The sequence below is a fragment of the Thalassophryne amazonica genome, chromosome 9 (genome assembly GCF_902500255.1).
Source record: "Thalassophryne amazonica chromosome 9, fThaAma1.1, whole genome shotgun sequence".
NCBI classification, from domain to species: domain Eukaryota; kingdom Metazoa; phylum Chordata; class Actinopteri; order Batrachoidiformes; family Batrachoididae; genus Thalassophryne; species Thalassophryne amazonica.
Window position 1 is genome coordinate 39,359,292 of NC_047111.1, and position 24,032 is coordinate 39,383,323.

Consider the following 24,032-nt stretch of genomic DNA (forward strand, 5'->3'; position numbering starts at 1 on the left):
CATGGCCGGTATACTCACCGGACATGTCACCCATTGAGCATGTTTGGGATGCTCTGGACCGGCGTATATGACAGCGTGTACCAGTTCCTGCCAATATCCAGCAACTTCGCACAGCCATTGAAGAGGAGTGGACCAACATTCCACAGGCCACAATTCACAACCTGATCAACTCTATGCGAAGGAGATGTGTTGCACTGCATGAGGCAAATGGTGGTCACACCAGATACTGACTGGTATCCCCCCCCAATAAAACAAAACTGCACCTTTCAGAGTGGCCTTTTATTGTGGGCAGTCTAAGGCACACCTGTGCACTAATCATGGTGTCTAATCAGCATATTGATATGGCACACCTGTGAGGTGGGATGGATTATCTCAGCAAAGGAGAAGTGCTCACTATCACAGATTTAGACTGGTTTGTGAACAATATTTGAGGGAAATGGTGATATTGTGTATGTGGAAAAGTTTTAGATCTTTGAGTTCATCTCATACAAAATGGGAGCAAAACCAAAAGTGTTGCGTTTATATTTTTGTTGAGTATATATATATATATATGTATATATATATATATATATATATATATATATATATATATATATATATATATATATATATATATATATATATATATTCTTACTTTAAATATAATTTTTATGTTAATTTCTGTGTGAAGAGAACGGTACAATGTGTCACGCTCACATTGATAATTGAAGGTTACGATACTTTTGACAGTACGTGAACGCAGCATCCTTCAATGTGTCGTAAACTCCTCTTGCTGGATTGACCCACCAGGCTTTCTGCTTCTTTTATAAGGTTTGTTATCACTTTTTTATTTACATACACACAAACACATAATCCTGCCTGTCGTAGTGTCTTATAGTAAGTTGAGAAACGTGGTTTAGCTAAAGCTATTGATCTGTTACGTCAGGCACCCTGCTGGTTAGCTAGTTAGCTTTGCTGCGTGGTGTTTACAAAGCTCTCAGGAGTTTTGTTTTATTTTATAATCTTAGGTGTCTGTTCTGTAATTATGTCTTTAAACCTGTAGTGGAAACGTAATTTTGCTAACCGAAGGCCGAATTCTTTGTCCGACACAGAGGTGGCAGGTGTTGCGTGAACTTGTTCGTGGATTAAAAGATTTTCTTCCTCGGTGTCAGAACTAACGGCCATACTAAAATACGAAATGGGGCCAAATGGAGCCTGATAATCACGAAATGGGGGTAAAATGTAACGAAATGGAGCAGACTGACTCCAAATATCATTAAATATGATTCAATTAAGTACTTTTATTTAATTATTTTTAAGAGAAATGGAGCGAAATGGGGACTAATACTAACGAAACGGGGGTAAAACGGAGCGAAATGGAGCAAACTGACTCCAGATATGATTCAGTTAAGTACTTTATTTAATTTCTTTAGCGAAATGGGGACTGATAATAACGAAATGGGGTAAAAAGTTACGAAATGGACCAGACTGACCCACTGCCTGAAGTTTCATCTCTTGAACGCCAGATGGCGCATCTGCCCCTAGTACATGTACTCAGTGCATCTCACAAAAAACCAAACAACTACACTCAACAAAAATATAAACGCAACACTTTTGGTTTTGCTCCCATTTTGTATGAGATGGACTCAAAGATCTAAAACTTTTTCCACATACACAATATCACCATTTCCCTCAAATATTGTCCACAAACCAGTCTAAATCTGTGATAGTGAGCACTTCTCCTTTGCTGAGATAATCCATCCCACCTCACAGGTGTGCCATATCAAGATGCTGGTTAGGCACCATGATTAGTGCACAGGTGTGCCTTAGACTGCCCACAATAAAAGGCCACTCTGAAAGGTGCAGTTTTATCACACAGCACAATGCCACAGATGTAGCAAGATTTGAAGGAGCGTGCAATTGGCATGCTGACAGCAGGAATGTCAACCAGAGCTGTTGCTCGTGTATTGAATGTTCATTTCTCTACCATAAGTCGTCTCCAAAGGCGTTTCAGAGAATTTGGCAGTACATCCAACCAGCCTCACAACCGCAGACCACGTGTAACCACACCAGCCCAGGACCTCCACATCCAGCATGTTCACCTCCAAGATCATCTGAGACCAGCCACTCGGACAGCTGCTGGAACAATCGGTTTGCATAACCAAAGAATTTCTGCACAAACTGTCAGAAACCGTCTCAGGGAAGCTCATCTGCATGCTCGTCGTCCTCATCGGGGTCTCGACCTGACTCCAGTTCGTCGTCGTAACCGATTTGAGTGGGCAAATGCTCACATTTGCTGCCGTTTGGCACGTTGGAGAGGTGTTCTCTTCAGGGATGATGCGAAGGAGATGTGTTGCACTGCATGAGGCAAATGGTGGTCACACCAGATACTGACTGGTATCCCGCCCCAATAAAACAAAACTGCACCTTTCAGAGTGGCCTTTTATTGTGGGCAGTCTAAGGCACACCTGTGCACTAATCATGGTGTCTAATCAGCATCTTGGTATGGCACACCTGTGAGGTGGGATGGATTATCTCAGCAAAGGAGAAGTGCTCAATATCACAGATTTAGACTGGTTTGTGCACAGTATTTGAGGGAAATGGTGATATTGTGTATGTGGAAAATTTTTCAGATCGTTGAGTTAATCTCATACAAAATGGGAGCAAAACCAAAAGTGTTGCGTTTATATTTTTGTTGAGTATAAATAAAAGTACTTATTTGGAGTCAGTCTGGTTCACTCTGCTCCATTTCGTTACATTTTCCCCCATTTTGTGATTATCAGTCCCCATTTCGCTCCATTTCGTATCTTAGTATGACCCCTACGTTAGTCCCAGTCATCTCAAATCTTGAGCAACTCAAATTAATTGCATGGGTAAGTATAAAGGCCCTGTCAGCTAGCAGTCATAGCTCATACATTCACAAAGATATTCTTAATTTAGTTCTCGGTGACTAAACAGCATATTAAATGCAATGAGAAATTGATTCCAGACACAAATTACAGGCTGTCAGACTTAAGTATTGATGCTTAAGTAGTAGTGGTGGCCTAGATCTGCCATGGTTAATTGATTATTAATTGATAACTATTTTGATTATTGAGCAATCATTTTGAGATTTAAAAAAGAAAAAAAATCCAAATTCTTAATTGTGAATATTTTGTGGTTTATTTCATGAGATGCTTCACTCCTGTCTGGCAGTCAACTGAATATCTTGGCTGTGGACAAAGCTTTAAAAGTTGTCATCATCTTGCACTCTGGATAACATTGACATTTTATGGAGCAAACAACTAATCAACCAATCAAGAAAATACTTGATCGATTAATCAAAGCCCTAGTGGTCCAGATGCAGGCTTTAGAATGAAAGAAACTGACAAACAAGATCATTTGAAGCTAAATGTGGTATCATCTGTACCTGCTCCTAATTTTCATCATGCATGTAATGTTGAGATTATTATTATTGAGATTATTTATAGACATGTCCAGCAGGTGGCTGGATTTTTTGTATTTTGTATTAATTTTGTATTAATTTCTGGCATTAGAGTTTACCATGTTTTAATGTTTATCCTCATTGTCCTTTTAATTTGGAGCTATTCAAGATGATGGCATTAAAGCAGATTTTGATTAATTGTGTTAAACTGGAGAGGGATGGATCTGTCTAGCTAGCTAAGTATTAATTTTAAAGAGCCACATATGTTCAGTTCTGATCAGATTCTGATACATAAATGCCAATACTAATACAGATTCCCACACAAAGGCTCCTTCTGACCCTGTTAAAACTTACGTCCCGTGCAGACACTGGATATGAGCTTGCTCTGTGTTCCCAGGGTTAACTAGAAGTTGGCAAACTTTTCTGCTCCACAGTCACAAACACAGCCGCACATGTTAAATGTGAAATGGTGTAAAACAGCTTTGATTCATTAAGTCTTTTTTCATCCAGGTTTAATTCTCAAATGGATTTTCAACTAAAAATAGTCAGGGCTGTTATGATTTAAATCAGCTGATTTAAATCATGATTTAAATCGCCGTAAAACAAAAAGTCCAAAAAAAAAAACAAAACAAAAAAAATTATTTTCTTTTTAGAAATCACTACTTAAAACATCACCGACATATGAAATAAATCAGAAGTACCATTAATTAATGGTACTTGTACATGTTGTATGTGCACCTTTATGTTTTAACTTTTCACTGAGGATTGTAACTAATTATATTTGTATAGTCTCATTTACAAAACTGAAAGAAATAAAAAAATGAAACAAGTCTATTAAAATCAATAAAAGTCTGTTTAAATTGAAAAAATAAAAAATCATTACTTTTTAGGGGAAAAAAGTCTTTTTTTTATTTTTTAAATTAGCCCTGAAAATAATCTTGTTCACAATAAGCCAAGTATTAAAGGGGTCATGTAGTGCAAAAAAAGTTTTTAATCTGCATTTTCATGTGCTTGGGGTTTAATGTTAAACATCTCAAAAGTCCCACAGTTTTGAGTGTTTTCACAAAGCCTCCCCTGCTGTATGTATTATTTTGACCTGACATAGGTTGTTCGGGACCTCTGTGACATATGCAAAAGAAATACCCCTGAAAGTGCAGAGATGGTGTAATTTTACCTTGGATCTGTGATGTTGATGACAAGAATAAGAAAAGATTATGCCTACACAGAGGTGAATACGAAAATTGTAGTGTTTTTCTTGGTCAAATTTAGTTTTGAGCTGCTTTTTCCTGAATTGTGCAAAAGTGACATTGAGCAGCGTTTGAGCTGAAGTTCAGTGTCAGCACCTGCATAAAACAACACAAAATGAAATAACTGTCACTAATGAGAGATAATAATTTCTAAGGTTGATCTCAGATGTCTGTATTTTTTGCTATCTGCCTTCACATACTTCACTATTCAACCCAAATGTATTAGGGTTGTAATGTAAGTTTTATCTGTAACAGGTACCTCAAGGTTAAAATCTCACAGAAGGTGGAACTCTCCTAGAGAACACTTTATCCTATGTCCAATTTTATTATGAACAGGTGTGTTCAAATGACAGCCTTCACTCTGTACCAAAACAAGATGTCCCAGGTCCAGGGCCGTGACCCGGCCTTCTTGGAAGCCATTGACAAAAACATGCAGATCCCCAAGCATCTGAGTGTTGGCCCCGGACCACACTGGCAGGAGGGAGAAGTGGAGACGCCACCACCTGCTTATACCATGCAAGTCCCTGATCGGTTGACCTACACAGGTAGGTTGAGTTTTCCTACAACTGCACGAAAAACGTGAGTGTGGCAGGAATAGGTGTTCACACAATTAAGCCGCTGAAAGGAAACATGGGCTATCCCACAAAATTTACATTTCTCAGATAACTAATACTAAACTTTGCATTGGCATCTTAATGTGCTTTTTGTCTTCTAATATGCCTTGCACTAGTCACCAATTTTATACACACACATGCAGCGCATACCAGAAAATTAGAATGTTATGAAAAAGTTTAGTTTTTTTTTTTTTTTTTTTGTCATGTCAGAGAGTGAAAATTTTATGTTTCAGTACATGGAAAGTAAAATGTTTCGATCATTTAAAAAAAGTATTCTCATTTTGATAATTACAGCCTATAGCTCCAAAAAATAGAAGATGCATATCCTAAAATATTGGAATATTTTATTTCAGGTCAGTATTTATGCAGTATGAATACCATGAATCTCTCAAATCTGGTTCTGTCCTCAGAACCACAATTATGGGGAAGAATGTTGAAGTGACAGTTGTCCAGAAGTCACTCACAGATGCTTTCCTCATGGAGGTTAAGCCACAGAAGGTTATCAGTGAAAGCTCTGACTGTTTTTCCTGGAGAAACAGACACAGCCCTTAGACTTCCATCCAAGTACTAACCAGGAACCATTCTGTTTAGCTTTTTAGATGTGACAGGATTGGGCTTACAGATCAGGCTTACATCGTAGGCAGACTCTGCTCACAGATCTCTAGTTACATTTAGAAATAATGGAATTTAGTGGGTAAATACTACAGTCAGTGTTTTTGTCTGAAATCTATCAGTGCTGCCCGTGATTTGAATGAACTCAGATCAGTGTTGTTAGGGTTTCAAAAACTGCTTTGTGTTTTGATATCTCAAATCCAGAAGCTCCTGATATGAGTCCCAGACCTTTGTTCACACCTTCCAAATCAGCTCTGGGTCTGGAGCAGAGGTGGGAGGATCCAGCAGCCTCCAGGGATGGAGACCCCTACAGAGAAATCATACAGGTAGCATGTTATTGCATTATGGCAGGAAAATTGTATACGCATGAAGAGGATATGAGGCCTTGTCATAAAATATTAAGAAGATGACTGTGTATGTTGTTTAATAATGTAATTATTACTTTTTATGTGAATGATATTATAAATGGTGGATCTTAAATTCACATGACCTGAGAGTTACTGGTCATGCTCTGTATGAACAGTTGGACATGGCAGTAAGTTTAGTAGCACTACATGCAGTGTTGACCTTTCAATAATTTACTCATGTGTTGCAGTTTTAGCCCTAAAAACGTATGCCTGTGGAAGACCTTTTATGCAATACCAAATCTCAGTGTCATCATAATGGACCGTTTTGAAAAGAGCTGCATTTATATAGCCCTTTTCCCCAACGCGTTTTACAGTGATAACTTGCATTCATACATACTCAAATCTTGATGTCGACCTGCTGCCATGCAAGATGCTCAGCTGCACACCGTGAGAACTTTAGGGATTCAGGACTTTCCCTGAGGGACCTTACTGACTTTTCCAGTCTGATGGAAAATGGAATTAAGCATCCTCTGGTCACAAGCCTTCCTCACTAACCTCATGATTTCTAACTTCTCAGAAAGGTCATTTACAATGACTTATAAAATAAGTGAGATTTTTGTCTTTGTCAAAGCAGGATGGAGGTTGTCTGATCACCACTGTAAGCATGAGCATACAGTCTAGATGAGACAAAAAGTTAAAATCGACACTCTGGTCCTTCGTAGGTTGGCTGAGGTTATTGTGTACCCAAGCTTGTTAACCTTAGCTAACTTGGTAATTTCAAGATAGGTGGGTGTAGTCTGGCTTCATTTATAGGATGGGCTGAGTATTTGGTGGAGTAGGGTCAATCAAGTCAGGACTCTAAGCAATTCCTTGAGGTGGTGGATTTGTCATTCTATGTTCCCAACCTTCCTTTCTCCAGGTCCAAGTAGAACTAGAGACATTCATCACGAAATGCCCCACGCGCAGTATTATTTTCCATGGAAAGTACAATAATATGTATTTGTATGGGGTGGGTATTTGGTTGAAGTCTTATGTGTTTGATGTAAACTGGGATATACAATGAAAAAATTGGAGCTTGGCATAATAGTGACCATAAAAAGTTGGTCACGGTCGCCAGCCTTCAAAACAAATGCAACCACTGGTGACCTTGAAACAGAGGTCAAGGTCACCGGCCTTCAAACCCATGCGAAGTACTCCTCCAAGGCATGTACCCACCAAATAGGAAGTTTCTGTGAGCAGTAGGTGCTGAGCTACTTTGCGGCGAAGGATTTGACAGTTGTGACAACTGGTGACCTTCAAAAGTAGGTCAAGGTCACCGGCCTTCGAACCCATGCAAAGTACTCCTCCAAGGCATGCACACATCAAATAGGAAGTTTTTGCGAGCAATAAGTGCCGAGCTACGTTGCGGCGAATGAATTGCGGCTGGACAGACGGACGGGTAAATGAACTGACTGACGGACGGACGGACAACCCGGATGCTATATGCCCCGCCTCACGGCGCAAGCGCTGCACGGGGCATAAAAATATCAACTAGCGAGTGTGAGTTTGGCACTGCATCAGCATGAAGACTGCAGGAACCGCTCAGTGTCCAGACAGAGTTGTTGGATTATTTGTACCCTATTCAGCTTGAGTGCTATGTATCTATTTTGAACATCGGAATGTGTTTGGCAGTGGTACTCACTGTTACTTGTTTTCTGAGATTTGTTTGGCTCGGGAAGCAAATTCCCGAGCCAAACAAATCTCAGCATCAGAAACAAACGTGCAGCAACTAGGTAACTGCAATTACTGTGTAGTTACGTATGCGTTATGTGACCACAAAAAAAAAAATTCCACCTTTGCTTCAGAGATGTAAAATTTTTGATGTCTTGTGTGATCACTTCTTGACCTTTTTTCATACCTCTCTTGCGGTACGACAGACTCCTATACGGAGATCCTATAGTGACCAAAGCTTTGGCCGAACGCCGCCTGGCACACCAACCCAGCTGAAACAAGCACTGGCTCAGCCCAGACACCCATCCAGCTTGTAAGTAACAAATATTGTTAATACCAAAAAAAAAAAAAAAAAAACTTGGGTCAGTATGGAAAATGCAAATTAAAAAAAAATAACCAAACAAAAGAAAAACTGCAGTGATCTTTTCATTTATTTTAACTTCTCTTTCATTGCAGACAGTATGAACTTGAGATATTTATTGTTTTGTGTGGTCAAGTTAATTTCATTTACTGCATTTCAGGCCTGCAGCATTTTCCAAAAAAAGTTGGGACACCAAAGAATTGACCACTTTGTAATGTTGCCATTCCTTCTCACAGCAATTAAGATGTTTGGCCTTGAGGACACGAAATGATTAAGCATTTCAGGTGTTATTTTGTCTCATTCTTCCTACAAACATGTCTTAAGGTGTGCAAGGGTATGGGTTTGTTGTAGTTGAATTTTTCATTTCAAAATTCTACACATTCTCTGTTGGGAACAGGTCCAGATGATCCCTTTCATCTTTGGTCTGGCATCCATTACTTTCAAAACAGATCTAAAATACTGATTTGTCTGATCACAATACAATTTCCACTGTGTCACGGTTCAACCCAGATACCTCTGAGCCCAAAGAAGTTGACTCTGATTCTGAACAAGGCTAACGTAAGACTTTTTTTTTTTTTGCACAGAAAAGTTTTAACTGGCATTTGTGAATGTCATGGTATACTGTGGTGCTTGACTAAGGTTTCCCAAAGTAATCCTTGTCAGTATAGTTATATCAGCTATTGATGAATGACTGTTCCTCATGCAGTGCATCAAGAACATGATTATTTAATTTTTTTTTTTTTTTTAAACCTCATTACTGGCCCTAAATTTCCACCATTCCAACTTTTTTTTGGAATGAGTTGCAGGCCTTAAATGCAGGAATATATATTGACAAATTAATAAAGTTGATCATATCTTTAGTTCATATGGTCTGCAATGAAGGAGAACTCAAAGTAAATGTCAGAATCATTGCAAGGGCTTCCCCACCCCTTTCATTTTCTTTACCATAATGTCACAACTGTCTCTGATTTGGGTTTGTACTTTCATGTCTGACTGGTTTCACCTTGCTTATGAAGAAAACAAATAAGTCCTAAACAGTGGATATAATCACTCTGAAAATGGTTTCCAGCCAGCTTTTTCTTCATGTTTGTGAAGAGACAGAAAACCAGTGGAGGTAAATCAGTTGAGAATGATGGGTGTTGAATGACTGTAGGTAGGTGTTGTCCTGATAAAACAAGATACCCTGTGTCGACTTTCCCAGGCCTGGTAGCTTGATACCCATGTATAGCTGCTTTAACATTTTGGCAGAGCATTACTGGTTTATGGTCTGGCTCTTGTTGTTGTTTTTGTTTTGTTTTTTTGTTTTTTGGGTTTTTTTTTTTAACAATATTTTTATTTGTTTTAACAGTTAAAGTACTGTCACATTGAACAAAATTATATATGAAATATAAGAGAACCCAAACAAACAAAACAAAAATACATGAAGCAGTTCAACCTTAGAATTGGCAACATATTTGCCTAATTAAGTAGCCATACATGTAAAAAATGTATAATAATAATAATAATTTTTATAAATAAATATATATATAAAGGGGGTGGGTGGAGTGGCGAAAAACTAAGCGCTATTGCTCTCCCATACATAGATCAGATTTTCTTTTCTTTTTTTCCCTCTCTCTTCTCCTTCTCTCCCTCCCTTCCCTTTCCTTTTTTCCCCTTTTCCTTCCCCCTTTCCTCCCTTTTTCTTTTTTCCTTTTCTTCCCTCTCTCCTCCCTTCCCTTTTTCTCTCTCCTTTTTCTTTCCTCTTCTTTCCCTTTATAAATGTTAGTTAATCCATTTTAGGATTTGTTAGTTACTTTAAGTGTATTTGAATAAAAGAGAGAAGAAAAAAAAAAGGAATCACAATTTGTCTATATAGCTAGAATAGAAAGTTGAGAGCATAATTAAATTCCATCATCATACCACCCAGCCCCAATAAATGGTGTCACATATATGAATTGTACAATTAAAACAAAAATATTCCCAGATTAATTTCAATATTTTCTCCTCATTATTTCCTATATTTAGATTACCAGCAAAAACCTTAAATGGGCCCCACATATCTTCAAATAGCTTTAATTTCCCTTTCCTAATACATGTAATTTTTTCCAGTGGAAAGACGATAAGCATTTGTTTTACCCAGTGTATCATCTTGGGCCTATGAGTCTTTTTCAAAAATATTGCAGTTGTTCTTTTTGCTTGTAAGAAACACATATTAATCATGATTTGTTCACACTTGGTAAACGTGTGTCTTTCAGGATAAATTCCTAAAATAAACATTGCAGGATTTGTTGAAACCTTCTTGGAAATGATTATTTCTACTGCCGTTCTAACCTCCTCCCAAAAAAGTCTTTTCTATGGACATTGCCACATACAGTGGAATAATGTTCCTTTAGCATCAGTGCACTTACTACATACATCTGATATATTACTATTATAACGGTTCAATTTGACTGGTGTTACATAAGTTCTCATAAGCCATTTGTATTGGATAAGTCTAAATCGAGTATTAAGTAATTGTTTGTGTGCTTTGTTACACGCAGATTCCCAGTCTTCCATTGATATGTTTATTTCAAGATCTTCAATCCATGCCCTCAGCTTAGAGTTACAGTTTTCCTTTGAATTAGAAAGCAAAAAATTATATAGCTCTGACACTGCACCCTTGCTAAAACTATTTTTAGAGATAATTTTTTCTAATGTCTTTTTAGGTTTGTGAAGTTTGCTATCCAGGTTGGTTCTAAAAACTCCTCAGTTGAAGGAATTTAAAAAAATATTTTTGATCTATATTGTACTTATGTGCCAGTTCCTCAAAAGACATTAGGGATTCTGAATGCGACTTGAATAAATCCTGCAATGATTTCAGCCCTCGTGATGCCCAATCTTTAAAAATGCTGTCTGCTCTTCCAGGGATAAAATACTTGTTTCCCCAAATTGGAGAGTATAAAGATAACCCACTTGGCTCATTGATGTATTTACAGACTTTTATTGTGTGCTTTACTATTGGATTGTTTTTTTTTTTTTTTATTAGATTAGTAATCTTATCTCAGTAAAAGTATTGAGGCAATGGTAAATCTAAGCCTTCTGATTCCATTTCTTTCCATTGTGGGGCATTATTTGTTTCAAAATAAAATTTGAGTGATCTTAATTGTATAGCCCAGTAATACAGAATTATATTTGGACACTTTAAACCTCCCTGATTATATGGTAGGTGCAATAATGATAATCTAATTCGAGCTTTATTATTTTTCCAAATAAATGAAATTATTTTGTTTTATTTTTGTAGGTGGGGGTAGTGGCACATTCTGAAAAAGGTATAACATTTTGGGGAGTATATTCATTTTTATAACATTAATTCTTCCTATTAAAGACAGTGGTAATGTCATCCACCAATCAATCGAACTCATTACATCATTCATTAAAGACTCAGAGTTAACAAGAAGATTGATTTTGCGTCTGATATCAATACCTAAATATGTGAAGTTATCAACCACTTTAAAGGACAAAACCTGAGAGTCAGGATTACTGGCATCTTTTTCATCAAGTAATAAGATGGCGGATTTGCTCTTATTAATGGTATAACCTGAAGCCAAACTAAAGGCTCTTATCAATTTTATGATTGTTGGAATTGTTCTACTAATGTTTGAAATAAAAAGGATAATGTCATCTGCATATAATGCTATTTTATGTTCAGTTTGGTGTACAGGTATTCCACATATGTCAGGATGTTTTCTAATGGCAATGGCTAAAGGTTCTATTGCCAATGTGAAAAGGAGAGGTGACAGAGGGCAGCCCTGTCTACATCCCCTCTTTATTTCAATTGGCTGTGAAATATTTTTATTTGTTAGTATTTCTGCAGTAGAATTTAAATACAGCAATCGAACCCATTTTAGAAAATTATTTCCATAGCCGAATCGTCCCAAAACACTAAACAGATAAGGCCACTCAACCTTATCAAAGGCCTTTTCGGCATCTAAAGATAAAAGGGCCTTATCTACAGTACTGTCCAAACCTTGAATAATATTAAGAACCCTCCTAACATTATGAAACCCCTGTCGTCCCAAGAGAAATCCATTTTGATCCCTATGTATAACATAAGGTAATGTTTCTTGGAGTCGCATTGCTAGAATTTTACATAAAATTTTTAAATCTGCATTTAGGAGACTTATTGGTCTCATATTTCCACAACAATTGTTTGGTTTACCAGGTTTGGGTAGTAAGGTTATTAGTGCTGCTGTCATTGATTTTGGTAGACGTCCGTATTGGAATGCTTCCAAAAACATATCCAGCAGAGGTTTGAGTAATTTTGACTTGAATTTTTTATAAAAGTCTATTGGAACTCCATCAGGCCCAGGAGTTTTTCCTGCCCTCATACCATCAATGGCCTTACTAATTTCTTTTTTCATCCAAACTGGCTTCGAGCCTTTCAATTAAATCCTTTGGGATTTGAGGAATTTCCAAAGTGTTTAAAAACACATTTTTATAATTAGAGCCTTTCTCTGAAGTATATAATTTTTTATAGAATTCTCTGAACTCTTGGTTTATTTCTATAGGATCAGTCAAAGTCACGCCGTTATTCTTAATAATAGAAGTGATTGCTTTCCTTGTCTCTAATTGTTTGATTTGCCATGCCAACAATGACCCTGTTTTTTCCCCCTGTTCATAAAATGTCTGATTAAGCCTGATAATATCAGAAGCTGCTCTATCAGCAGATAGTTTTTTATATTCTGCTTTTAGTGTTAGTAGTTCTTTTTCAGCATTAGTGTTATTATTATTTATTAATTGGTTTTCAAGTATTTTTATTTTGGTCTCAAGAATCAATCTCTTTTCCCGAAATTCTTTAGATTTAGACGAGGTGTAACTAATTATGTGACCTCTCAACACGGCTTTAAATGCCTCCTACTTTATTACAGCATTTGTTTCAGATGTGTTATCTTCAAAGTAGTTTTCGATTATCTTGTCAATATACTGGAGAAAATCATCATCCAACAACAATTTTTGTCTTAGACTCCATCTTGGTGGATCTTTAACAAGAGAATCATCTATTAAAATAATGCCACATGGTCCATGATCTGACAATAATATGCTCTCATAGAAGCAATCCTCAATTTTTGACAGTAGGGAAGCTGTAATTAAAAAGTAATCAATACGAGAAAAGGTTCGGTGTGTCCCAGAATAGCAAGAAAAGACTATCATTGGGTTTTAAATGCCTCCATATGTCAATTAAATTTAGCTCATTCATAAAATTTTTGATAGTTATCCTACTTTTACTATGGGTGTTATCTACACCAGTAGATCGGTCCTTAATTGGTTCCAGGGTGCAATTCCGATCGCCTGCAATTATATATGCCCCTGGAAGATTAGAGTCAAAAAAAGATCAGTAAAACATTTTTGATCATCTGTATTTGGACCATATATATTCACCAAATTTAAATTAGTTTTAAGGAGTGCACCTTGGACAATTAAATACCTTCCAAATTTATCTTCAATTACACCAGATACTTGAAATGGAACTGAGTTATGGATGAGAGTCATGACTCACCTAGCTTGTGAGTTAAAAGATGCTGCATATACCTCCTCCTGCCATCTCCTTCTTATTTTGAGGAGATCCTCCTTAATAGTATGAGTCTCCTGTAAAAATATAATTTTTGCACAAGAATCTTTTAGCTGGTTCATTACTTGTTTCAACTTTCTTATTTTCTGTAAACCTCTACAATTCCAGGATGTACATTTTAGTTTTAATTTTTGTGACATTCAAACATAAACATTTTAATTTTGATGGCTGACTGTATGAAAAGGTTGACTGCTAAACTAAAAAAAAAATACAATGAACACCCTGAACTCTAATAGTAAGAATGAACCCCATCCCCACATCAAGTGGTTCTTCCCCCTGCTTATGTAACTCCCTTGTCTTTGGGACAGATCTTAAACTTGATCAATCCCCTTGACTTTGTGGCATTAATCACAATTCTGAAGTAAAAATAAATAAAAATACCAAAGAAAAAAACGAGCTCCTCTGCTCTTTCTAACATAAATATTGAATCTCTGCTTTTATAGAAAATTGGCCTCATAAAAATAAATCTGAGTATTAGAGAAAGTTAACCATATTCAATGCAAAATAAAATAACACATTAATGTGCAATCTTGCCTTACCAAAATCCAAATATAACATTTATGAATTAGTTAGGCATAAACCGTCATAAAAAAAAATGGCTAAACAAATAAAACAGAAGTTTGAACAGTACTTTGCAAAACATGTAGCACATTGTACCCTAACTCATCTAGTGAGAGCTTTCTCCCTCAATGCTACAAATGAACTCTTCTACCTGTGACGCGTTGTCAAACGTGAAAGTACGTTCTTTGTGTGTTACCAGCAATTTAGTGGGCAGTCTTATTCCATGTCTCAGTCCCATCTGCCTCCTCTGTTTGTGCACCTCCGTGGCAAAATCATTGTAGAGCCGAACTTTGACGTTCTTGTACAAAAAGTCTGTTTTCTTTCTTGCGGCGTTCATCACAGCAACTTTTTGTTTATAGTTCAGAAACTTCATTATTAGCGGTCTTGGCGGGTCCTCCGTACCTCGCTTTGGTCCGATGCGGTGTGCTCTCTCCAGTACCAAGGGCTCTCGCAGCGGTGCCATATCCAGCGCCTCCGGTAGCCAGTTCTCGAGAAATGCACACGGATCCGGCCCCTCAGCCCCCTCTGGCAAAGAAACCAGGCGTGCATTGCAAAGGCATGATCTTGTCTCCATGTCAATCACCTTTTCTTCCAGGACTCGGTTTCTCTTTTCCAGCTTCTCCACCTTGCCTTTGAGTGTGCTGCACTCATCCTCCACAGTGGCGACGCACACCTCCGCCTCACTGATCCTCTTGGTGCAGTCACCCAGTTGTTTCGCGGTGTCCTCTGCCGCTTTCAAGATACCATTCAGTTTGTCGTTAAACTCAGATTTTAGGTCTCCCACAGCTTTCAGGATTTCATTCTTAACGAGCTTGAGTTCACTGTCACAAACCGCATTGGCTTCAGCATTGGTTTCGGGCATAGCGCTAGCCTCTTAGGATGCATTAGCTTCTTCCTCCAATTGGCTAGTAGCATCCTTGCTAGTTTTCGACTCCAGAGGTTTCCCAAAGTCCGAAAGCTTTGACTGTGTTAACAGTTTTCCCCTTCTCTTTTGTAATCTTTGGGTTGGTCGGCATTATCTCTTCATATAACTGCTCACAATTATGTTAGCAAATCAATTTACAGCAGGATTTTATACAAAATGATCAGAGCAAAGTCACGCACGTCTGTTTAGTTTGCGGCCATTACCGGAAGTCACGTCTGGCTCTTGTTAATGTAGAAATAATGACTGTTTATCAGTTCAATGGTACGACTATTTCATGAGGTGAAAGCTGGAATGTTCCATTCAACAAGACGAAGCCGAATTGAATGGAACATTGAGTCTCTCATGGGAGATCCAAACAAGAATAGCAAATCAGCCTTTTCTTTTTCTGTTACAATTTCATATTGATTTCCATAGGAGTCAACACGGATTCAGATACTTGATGGTGGTGCATTATTCTTGTCCAGTTTTTCTAATGTTATTCAGTGTTTGGACTAACAGTCCAAACTACCTAGTTATTGATGGATAATGTCAAATATTAAGATGGATAATCCATTGTGCTAGCTGACATCTGTGGTTTAAACTATGCTGCTAACTAGTTCGAAAACTTTGTCAAACAGTACGTTTTCAAGCATTTCCATGGTTCAGCTACATTAGCCTGACACAGTAATAACAACACACTCAATGGCAGCCTGAACATCTTACAGTGGTTATTTGCCTGTGATCATTAAATACATTATTAGTCTTCTCTGAGAGATGGGGGTCGCCATGTGTGGGAGGGAGAGTAGGGGGAGTGTGGAGCTGAAACCCAGTTACATGGTTATTATTGTTGGTTATAGTAGAAGTGCTTCCAAAATATTCTGCTTACCATTCATCTGGAAAGTATTCACAACGCTTCACTTTTTCCAGATTTTATGTTACAGCCTTATTCCAAAATGAAATAAATTCATTTTTTCCCTCAAAATTATACTGGACACCCCATAATGACAACATGATTTTTTTTTTTGGGGGGGGGGTTGCAGATTTACAAAAAATAAGTTAACAAATGACATGTACGTAAGTATTTACACCCTTTGCTCAATACTTTGTTGATGCACCTTTGGCATCAATTGCAGCCTCAAGTCTTCTTCAATAAGGTGCACCAAGCTTGTGGCATCAATCTTTGAGCAGTTTTGTCCATTCCTCTTTGCAGCACCTCTCAAGCTCCATCAGGTTGGATGGGGAGTATCGGTGGACAGACATTTTCAGATCTCTCTAGTGTTGTTCAGATTCAGGTCTGGGCTCTGGCTGGACCACTCGAAGACATTCACAGAGTTGTCCTGAAGACACTCCTTTGATATCTTGGCTGTGTGCTGAGGGTCACCGTCCTGCTGGAAGATGAACGGTCGCCCCAGTCTGAGGTCAAGAGCACTCTAGAGCAGGTTTTCATCCATGATGTCTCTGTAAATTGATGCATTCATCTTTCTCTCAATCCTGACTAGTCTCCCAGTTCCTGCTGCTGAAAAACATCCCTACAGCATGATGCTGCCACCACCATGCTTAACTGTAGAGATGGTGCTTTGTTTTCTCCAAACATGATGCCTGGCATTCACGTCAAAGAGGTCAGTCTTTGTCTCATCAGACCAGAGAATTTTGTTTCTCATGGTCTCAGAGTCCTTCAGGTACCTTTTGGCAAACTCCAGTGGGGCTGCCAAGTACCTTTTACTAAGGAGTGGCTTCCGTCTGGCCACTCTACCATACAGGCCTGACTGATGGATTGCTGCAGAGATGGTTGTCCTTCTGGAAGGTTCTCCTCTCTCCACAGAGGAGTGTTGGAGCTCTTACAGAGTGAGCATCAGGTTCTCGGTCACCTCCCTGACAAAGACCCTTCTCCCCTGATCGCTCAGTTTAGACGGGTGGCCAGCTCTAGGAAGAGTCCTGGTGGGTCCAAACTTCTTCCATTTGTGGATGATGGAGGCCACTGTGCTCATTGGGACCTTCAAAGCAGCAGAAATGTTTCTGTACCCTTCCTCAGATTTGTACCTCAAGACAATCCTGTCTCAGGGGTCTACAGACAGTTCCTTTGGTTGATCAGTGGAAATGATTGTTTGTTTGTTTTATTTGTAATAAATTTGCAAAAATCCCCCCCCCCCCCCCAAAAAAAAATTCACATTGTCATTATCGGGTTTTGTGAGCAGAATTTTGAAGAAAAAAATTACTAGATTTTGGAATAAGGCTGTAACATAACAAAATGTGGAACAGTGAAGTGCTGTGAATCCTTTCCAGGTGCACTGTGTAAAATACAACAAAAATGAAGCTGAAAATGCACCAGAAACCCACAAATAACATCTTACTCTTGCAGTGGCTTTGCCACGCTTGCTGCCACCTACTATTATGTAATTTGTGGAACACTATGTATCTACAAAAGTGGGGCCCTGCAGAAAAGGTTTTGGAACCACTGGTACAGTGTACGACCAACTTCAGTTTGATGATAAAATGTAAGAATCTGCTGCTGATTTTTATTTATTTATTTGTTAAACTGTGAATTACAGTACGTGTACGGAGCAATGACCTGAATAATAACTGAAAAGTTTGTTGCAGTGTTTTAGATTTTTTGCCACCTATATTGTCTTCTTAAAAACGGGATCTTTTGACTTTAATGAATCATTGAAAAATAAACAAGGAATGATGATCTGGCAAACTTGGGTTGTACTTTCAGTCTTGTTGGACTTGTCATACCAGATGGTCATCCCACTGATTCCAGTCTGCTTGAGATTTCTTCTTGTAAAAAAACAGAAAGCAACTGAGCCAAGACCGGTAACCATTTATAACTGAAATGGTGCAGATGAAGTGTCATGTCCAAGGGCATAGACAAGTAGTATGACCAGGAATCAAACTCAGGTCAACATATTTTGTTTTAAGATTTGTACTGAGGCTGTTTCCTGTTCCTTCTATTTCTGTACTGGTAGCCCACTTCCAACTCATTAGCCCACTTACTTTGCCTTCAAGAAAAATCTGAAATTCCACATGTTCATGAAGGTCTGTCTGTGGCACATGTGAAACTGAGTCCAGAAAGGGCCTAACAGGGTGCAGGTTTTCTTTGTAATCACTAACTCCAGCAGGTGATTTCATTGACGAACTCATCCCATCTGCTGAAGGTGATACCCACCTGGTGGAGTGGGTGGTTACAAACAAAACCTGCACCCTCTTGGCCTTTTCTGGAATCAGTTTGAGGCCTCTTCCGGTCTATGGTCTGTAATTCTGTCTCTCTTTGTGTGAAGTGCGTTATGGCACCTTAAATTTGTTATTAGAGGTGACTTGTGTTATGATTTGGTGCTGGATAAGTAAATTTAATTGAATAAGGTATATTTTGAGTTGGAATAAATGCAGTGTTCACTGCCACTCGCTCCTTAATATGTGGTTCATGGACATGTCATGTAGTCACCTCATGCTTTGGGTTGGTCGATCTGAGTGTGGATCAGACTCAGATGTTACATGAATAAAGAGCTCTATACTGGGCACTCGCAGCCCAGTGCAGGGCTGTACTCTGTAATATTTTATTGATGATTCCTTCTTTTCTGTCCCTTACCCAATCCCTCCTTTTTCTGGTTTTCTTCTCTCCTTCTTGTTTCTTTCGTCCTTTCTCTCACTGGCTTCTCCACTTTGCTGTCATCACTTTATTCTTCTTTTTGTGACATTTACTTTCATTTCATTCTTCCTGTACCTCCTTCCAATTACCTCCATTCTTCTCACAAGTTCTAGTGGAGCTTCAGGTTCTCCTCCTCACCAGCGTTCCAGTGTACTTCCTCCCCAGGTCCCGCCTCCCTTTGGCACCCCCTTGAGTCTGCTGTCTCCACAGTCCATGCTGCAGGCGGCCACTCAGCTGGGCCTTCAGGCCTCGCAGCACCTTCTGCAGACAGTCAGCCAAAAATACAGGTCTGGGTTGAAGCATGCAGGCCCCCCCCCCCCCCCCCCCCCCCAATCACACACAATAATTGACTCCTCACTGAAAGGTTCTGTTCCCCTTTTAATGCATGAACCAGTAGTAAATCAGTAGGGATTAATGACACTTAGAACGCCAAAAATGGCAACAACTGTCAGTTTCAGTTTGTACAAGAGTTGAAAGATAAAGTTGCTCCAGTTTTGGTAAAATGTGATGAAAGTTATTGATTGAGCTAATAGGATTAATAAATGGAACCAGCACATTGCCTGTGGGGATCCATGGGCTCTAAATTGGGTAGTGGTTATGTAATAGGTCGCTGACATTTTTCAAGGTTGGTAATAAATTATGCAAAATTTGTATAATGAGTTGGAATGGCGTGCGAGTCAAGAATGTTTTTACAAGAACTCAACCCTTTTATTTCCTGTTCATTATGCCATTTTTTAAATGTTAATTTACTGTCTTAATGTATTTATAAATTGTTTAGGTTCTTGTTATCATACACATTATTATTACTATTTTATTATTACTTCTATTTTGTCATTTGATTTTTAAATGGACCACAATGGAAATAAGTGTTTTCACTTTCTTGTGTCACCCATGTATTTTTAACATACTTACAATCACATTATGTACTTTATATTAAACTTACTAAATAAAGTCACACATGCTTTTGATATATAAATGATTTCCTGGCCCTTGCTGCAATGGCATCTAAGTCCAGAATGTAATTATCAATGTTTATTGTTCAGTGTTGTTTGCTAATATCATAGTTTATCCCAAAATATTAGTCCTGTCAGTGTTCCATTTTGGTGGCATTCATCCTTGACCCAAAATACATAAGCATACTATATGGTAAATGATAGCTCTCCCTAGTTTGTCTGTAATCAGAGTTATATGCACACACACACACACCTTTTTGTCTTTTCTGCATTCTGCCACAAACAGGTGCTTTTATTTTTACACACCAACAAACAGAGATGTGGCAGAAGACATCAGTCGCACTACACTTCACACTCATTGTAACAGCAACATAGCACTTAACTAATCTGACTAAACCAGTTGAACTACAGATACACAATAAATCAATAGCATTAATAACACTGTCAAACTAACATGAACTACAATAACATTTAAAACACCAAACTCCCATGGTGCATTGCAACACAATGTCCATTGTTCACTGTTGTTAGCTAATATCGCTCATTTCTCCAAAAATATTAGTCCTATCAGCTTTCCATTTTTGCAGCAGTTATCCTTGACCCAAAATACATAAGCATACCAAACAGCAAATATCAGCTCTCCACAGTTTGTCCGTGATCGAAGCCAAACACATGCATGCAAACATGCACACAGAGGCCACTTGGCTTTTATAATATAGATAGTTTTGACTGGCTCGGCCTCCAAAGTAAAGGTCAAACAAAATCCATTTGATTCTATGACATGTTACCACATAATGTGATAACTAAGCATGACACGTGGTGCAAGCGTATTAGTTTTTAAAAACCCTTATTAACTCAACCAATAATTTGCATAACTTTTTACCACAATTGGAACAATGCAGTGCAAACTGAAACTGACCTTTTGTCACCATTTTTGCTGTTATTTTTTTTTTTTTTTTTTAAACTCCAAACTTTCTGTCATAGAGAGTCCAAACTATACTTTTTTGTCATCTTTATGATCAGACAAATAATGTGGTATACTTTTCAAAGTGACTGGAGCATTTTTAAATTTTGACCCTTAATTTACCCGTACCTGGCCATGGCATTGGCATGGCCATCATACCTTTTTGCGTAGGGCGTGGTATACTGAAGCTGGATTGTAAATATGGTTTAGCACCCTTACATGGTGCCTAAAACCTGCTTAGCCTATGGATTATTTCTGTAATCATTCTGCAGAACAGCTGTTGCACTTACGCTTTAATTCTGTCTGTCTTCTCCTGGCTGCAGCCGTCTATTTAGTTATTTGTTTGTTTTATTTAAACATAGAGTTTATTCCAGCATTTGGTGACCTAGTTAGTGTTTTTTAAATCCAGTCCAACAAGCGGTTTGGATGGATCGACTTAAACTTTGTCATTTTTAAGATGAACTGCGCTCACACTCACTAGCTCGCTTGTTTCCCCTGGCGCCGCCTTCGTGTGGTTCCTCACAGCATTACTTGCTGTTGGGAACTTTGGTTTTGGTGACTAAATATTTGGATATTTGTTGCTGATGCAGTGCATTCATAGATTTGGGACTCATTGGACTTTTCTGAAGCAAACTAATAGTCTGCTGTGTGTGTGCGTGTGCAAAAACGCGAGAGGCACAAATATGTTTCTGTGACTCATTGTCCTCCTTTAACCAGGAGTTTCTGTAAAAATCTGCTCCCACCACTGTTGCTGGAGTAACTTTTTTTGCTGTTTATTTTTAAAACCTCTTACTTTGCTTTGGCCAGCTGATCTTGTTGAGGGCCCTCAGGCAAACTCTGGTCTTTCTTTGTGTCTTACTGGAGTAAAGATTTAGAAACCAAGTGATGCCACCGCCGCCAGTGACCAGCACAGCCCAGCCCGCTGCTTCAGCACGTGTGGAAGGCAACCAGAAAAGGTGACCGCTCGTTCTCGACGTGTGCTTCGCTGCAGTCTGTGGATGTGCACGTTTAAGATGAGTTCATGTCAGATGGTGCATGTGGTGTGCACAGGGTTTTATCACTCCAACAGATAAAACCAGAGGTGTGTTTTATTTTGATATTTGTTGTTGGCCAGGCAGCAGTGGACGTGCATATAAACACCATTTTCGACATCATTTGATAACTTTTTGTTTTGTTTTCATGCAGTTTGTTGAATATGAGGTCAAACATTCTGCTTTTGAATTTCACTGTTCGGTCCTTCACAGTCACCTTGAAAGTGTGACACCAAATGGCCTTTTTGTGAACACTTCAGCTCAAAGTTCCATCTGTTTGTTTGTTTGTCGTGTTAAGGGCCATGGAGAGCTGGAGTCCAGAAGAAGGAGCAACAGCTGTGGAGTTCATCGTCCTCAGGAGGCAGGTAGGCAAAAACGAAGTGAAATGAAACAGAGGGAGTGACGTCGACACGGGACACGTCATCAGAATGTCACTTACCATTTGATTAGAAATGATTTTCCATTGATAACGGTTTTACGTCGTCTCTCTCGAGTACTGGTGGTTGTAGGAAATGTTTTTTCAGACTACATTTTTGACAAATGTGACCTTTGACCGATGTTCTCAAAAGGTTCACCTGGAGCCACTCACCCAATAAAAATATCCAGCACTGATTGATGGAACGTCTCCACACCTGTTTATTATTTTACAAGTTCCTGTGTACACAGACACACATGGGCGATTACAGATGAAACATTCATAAAAGACTGTAGGATTATTAACTGGGACAGGTTTAGCATTAAAGCCTGTGTGTGTCTAGGTGATGAAGATGAGCCGTCGACTGGCGGCACTCGAACGGCACAGCGCTGAGCTGAGGAATACTGAGGTGGTTCTGTTCTCACTGCTGATCTCTGCCTGCCTGCTCAACGCCTGGCTGTGGATGCGCAGATAACACACACACACACATACGCGTGCATGCGTGTTTACATTTGGCTGGATTTGTGAGGACCTCTTGTAAACTTGGTGAATTTCCCGGCGCCGAATGTTGAAGGAAATATCTTCCAGATTGTTTTAATACAACTAATGCTGATGTGCCTTGGGTGTTGATTTTTTTTTTTTTGCAGTGGTAATAATGAGGTACAAAAGGCAACAACTCTGTTTAAGCTTCGGTAATGTGAAGTTTTGCACGTTTGTCTGTTTTATGTCACTGCCAAACGTGTTTGAGTTTTTGATAACCGATCAGACAAAACCAGACCTTTATGATGTCACTGTGAGCACGGGGCGTTGAACAGTGAGCTCTGAACACATTTGTTTACCTGCATTATAGCTGCAAGTCCTGGTTGGCAACCACCCGAGTACAAGGGGTCTATACCCACCTCCCTCAAGTATCAATCCTTCGGACACAGCCAGGTGAGAGGTGTGCGTCGTCCTGGTTTCTCCAACTGCTAGGATTCTCAACACTGAGGCACCTGCTTATTGGATCTTGTCAAAAGTGGGTCAGAGTGTCATATCTGGCCTCCCTGTGCACAGTGCACATAGTACGCATCATCTACACTCCTTGGCCGCTTTATTAGGTACACCTGTTCGGTTGCTTGATAACACAAATAGCTAGCAGCACCTCAAAGCATTTACACATCTAGATGTGGTGAAGACGACTTGTGAAGGTCAAACTGAGCATCGGAATGAGGAAGAAATCAAATCAAAATCAAATCAATTTTATTTATATAGCGCCAAATCACAACAAACAGTTGCCCCAAGGAGCTTTATATTGCAAGGCAAAAGCCATACAATAATCACAGAAAAACCCTAACGGTCAAAACGACCGCCTATGAGCAAGCACTTGGTGACAGTGGGAACGAAAAACTCTCTTAACAGGAAGAAACCTCTAGCAGAACCAGGCTCAGGGAGGGGCAGTCTTCTGCTGGGACTGGTTGGGGCTGAGGGGAGAGAATCAGGAAAAAGACATGCTGTGGAAGACAGCAGAGATCAATCACTAATGATTAAATGCAGAGTGGTGCATACAGAGCAGAAAGAGAAAGAAACACTCAGTGCATCATGGGAACCCCCCAGCAGTCTAAGTCTATAGCAGCATAACTAAGGGATGGTTCAGGGTCACCTGATCCAGCCCTAACTATAAGCTTTAGCAAAAAGGAA

The 24,032-nt window shown here is 39.0% G+C and overlaps 1 protein-coding gene across 4 annotated transcripts; it reads left to right on the top strand.

Moving 5' to 3' along the window:
- Positions 1–640: 640 nt before the first annotated feature.
- LOC117517017 (mitochondrial fission factor) lies at positions 641–23,395 on the top strand. 4 transcript variants are annotated; one of them, XM_034177928.1, is made up of 8 exons: positions 641–810; positions 4,987–5,195; positions 6,081–6,202; positions 8,140–8,246; positions 19,100–19,279; positions 21,779–21,865; positions 22,239–22,305; positions 22,699–23,395. In XM_034177928.1, exons 2-8 carry the CDS (start codon positions 4,997–4,999, stop codon positions 22,828–22,830), a joined length of 894 nt encoding a protein of 297 aa, XP_034033819.1. In that variant the 5' UTR covers positions 641–810; positions 4,987–4,996; the 3' UTR covers positions 22,831–23,395. The 4 variants fall into 4 exon arrangements, with proteins under 4 accessions (XP_034033819.1, XP_034033820.1, XP_034033821.1 ...); XM_034177929.1 differs by having other exon boundaries at positions 6,084–6,202; XM_034177930.1 differs by lacking the exon at positions 21,779–21,865.
- The last annotated feature ends 637 nt before the right edge of the window (positions 23,396–24,032 follow it).

Excerpts from the sequence above, each read along its gene's own strand:
- LOC117517017 (XM_034177928.1), top strand. The coding sequence starts at position 4,997 with ATGACAGCCTTCACTCTGTACCAAAACAAGATGTCCCAGGTCCAGGGC. Across the intron at positions 5,196-6,080 it reads TGATCGGTTGACCTACACAG|AAGCTCCTGATATGAGTCCC; the intron begins GTAGGTTGAGTT and ends TCTCAAATCCAG. Across the intron at positions 8,247-19,099 it reads CCCAGACACCCATCCAGCTT|TTCTAGTGGAGCTTCAGGTT; the intron begins GTAAGTAACAAA and ends TCTTCTCACAAG.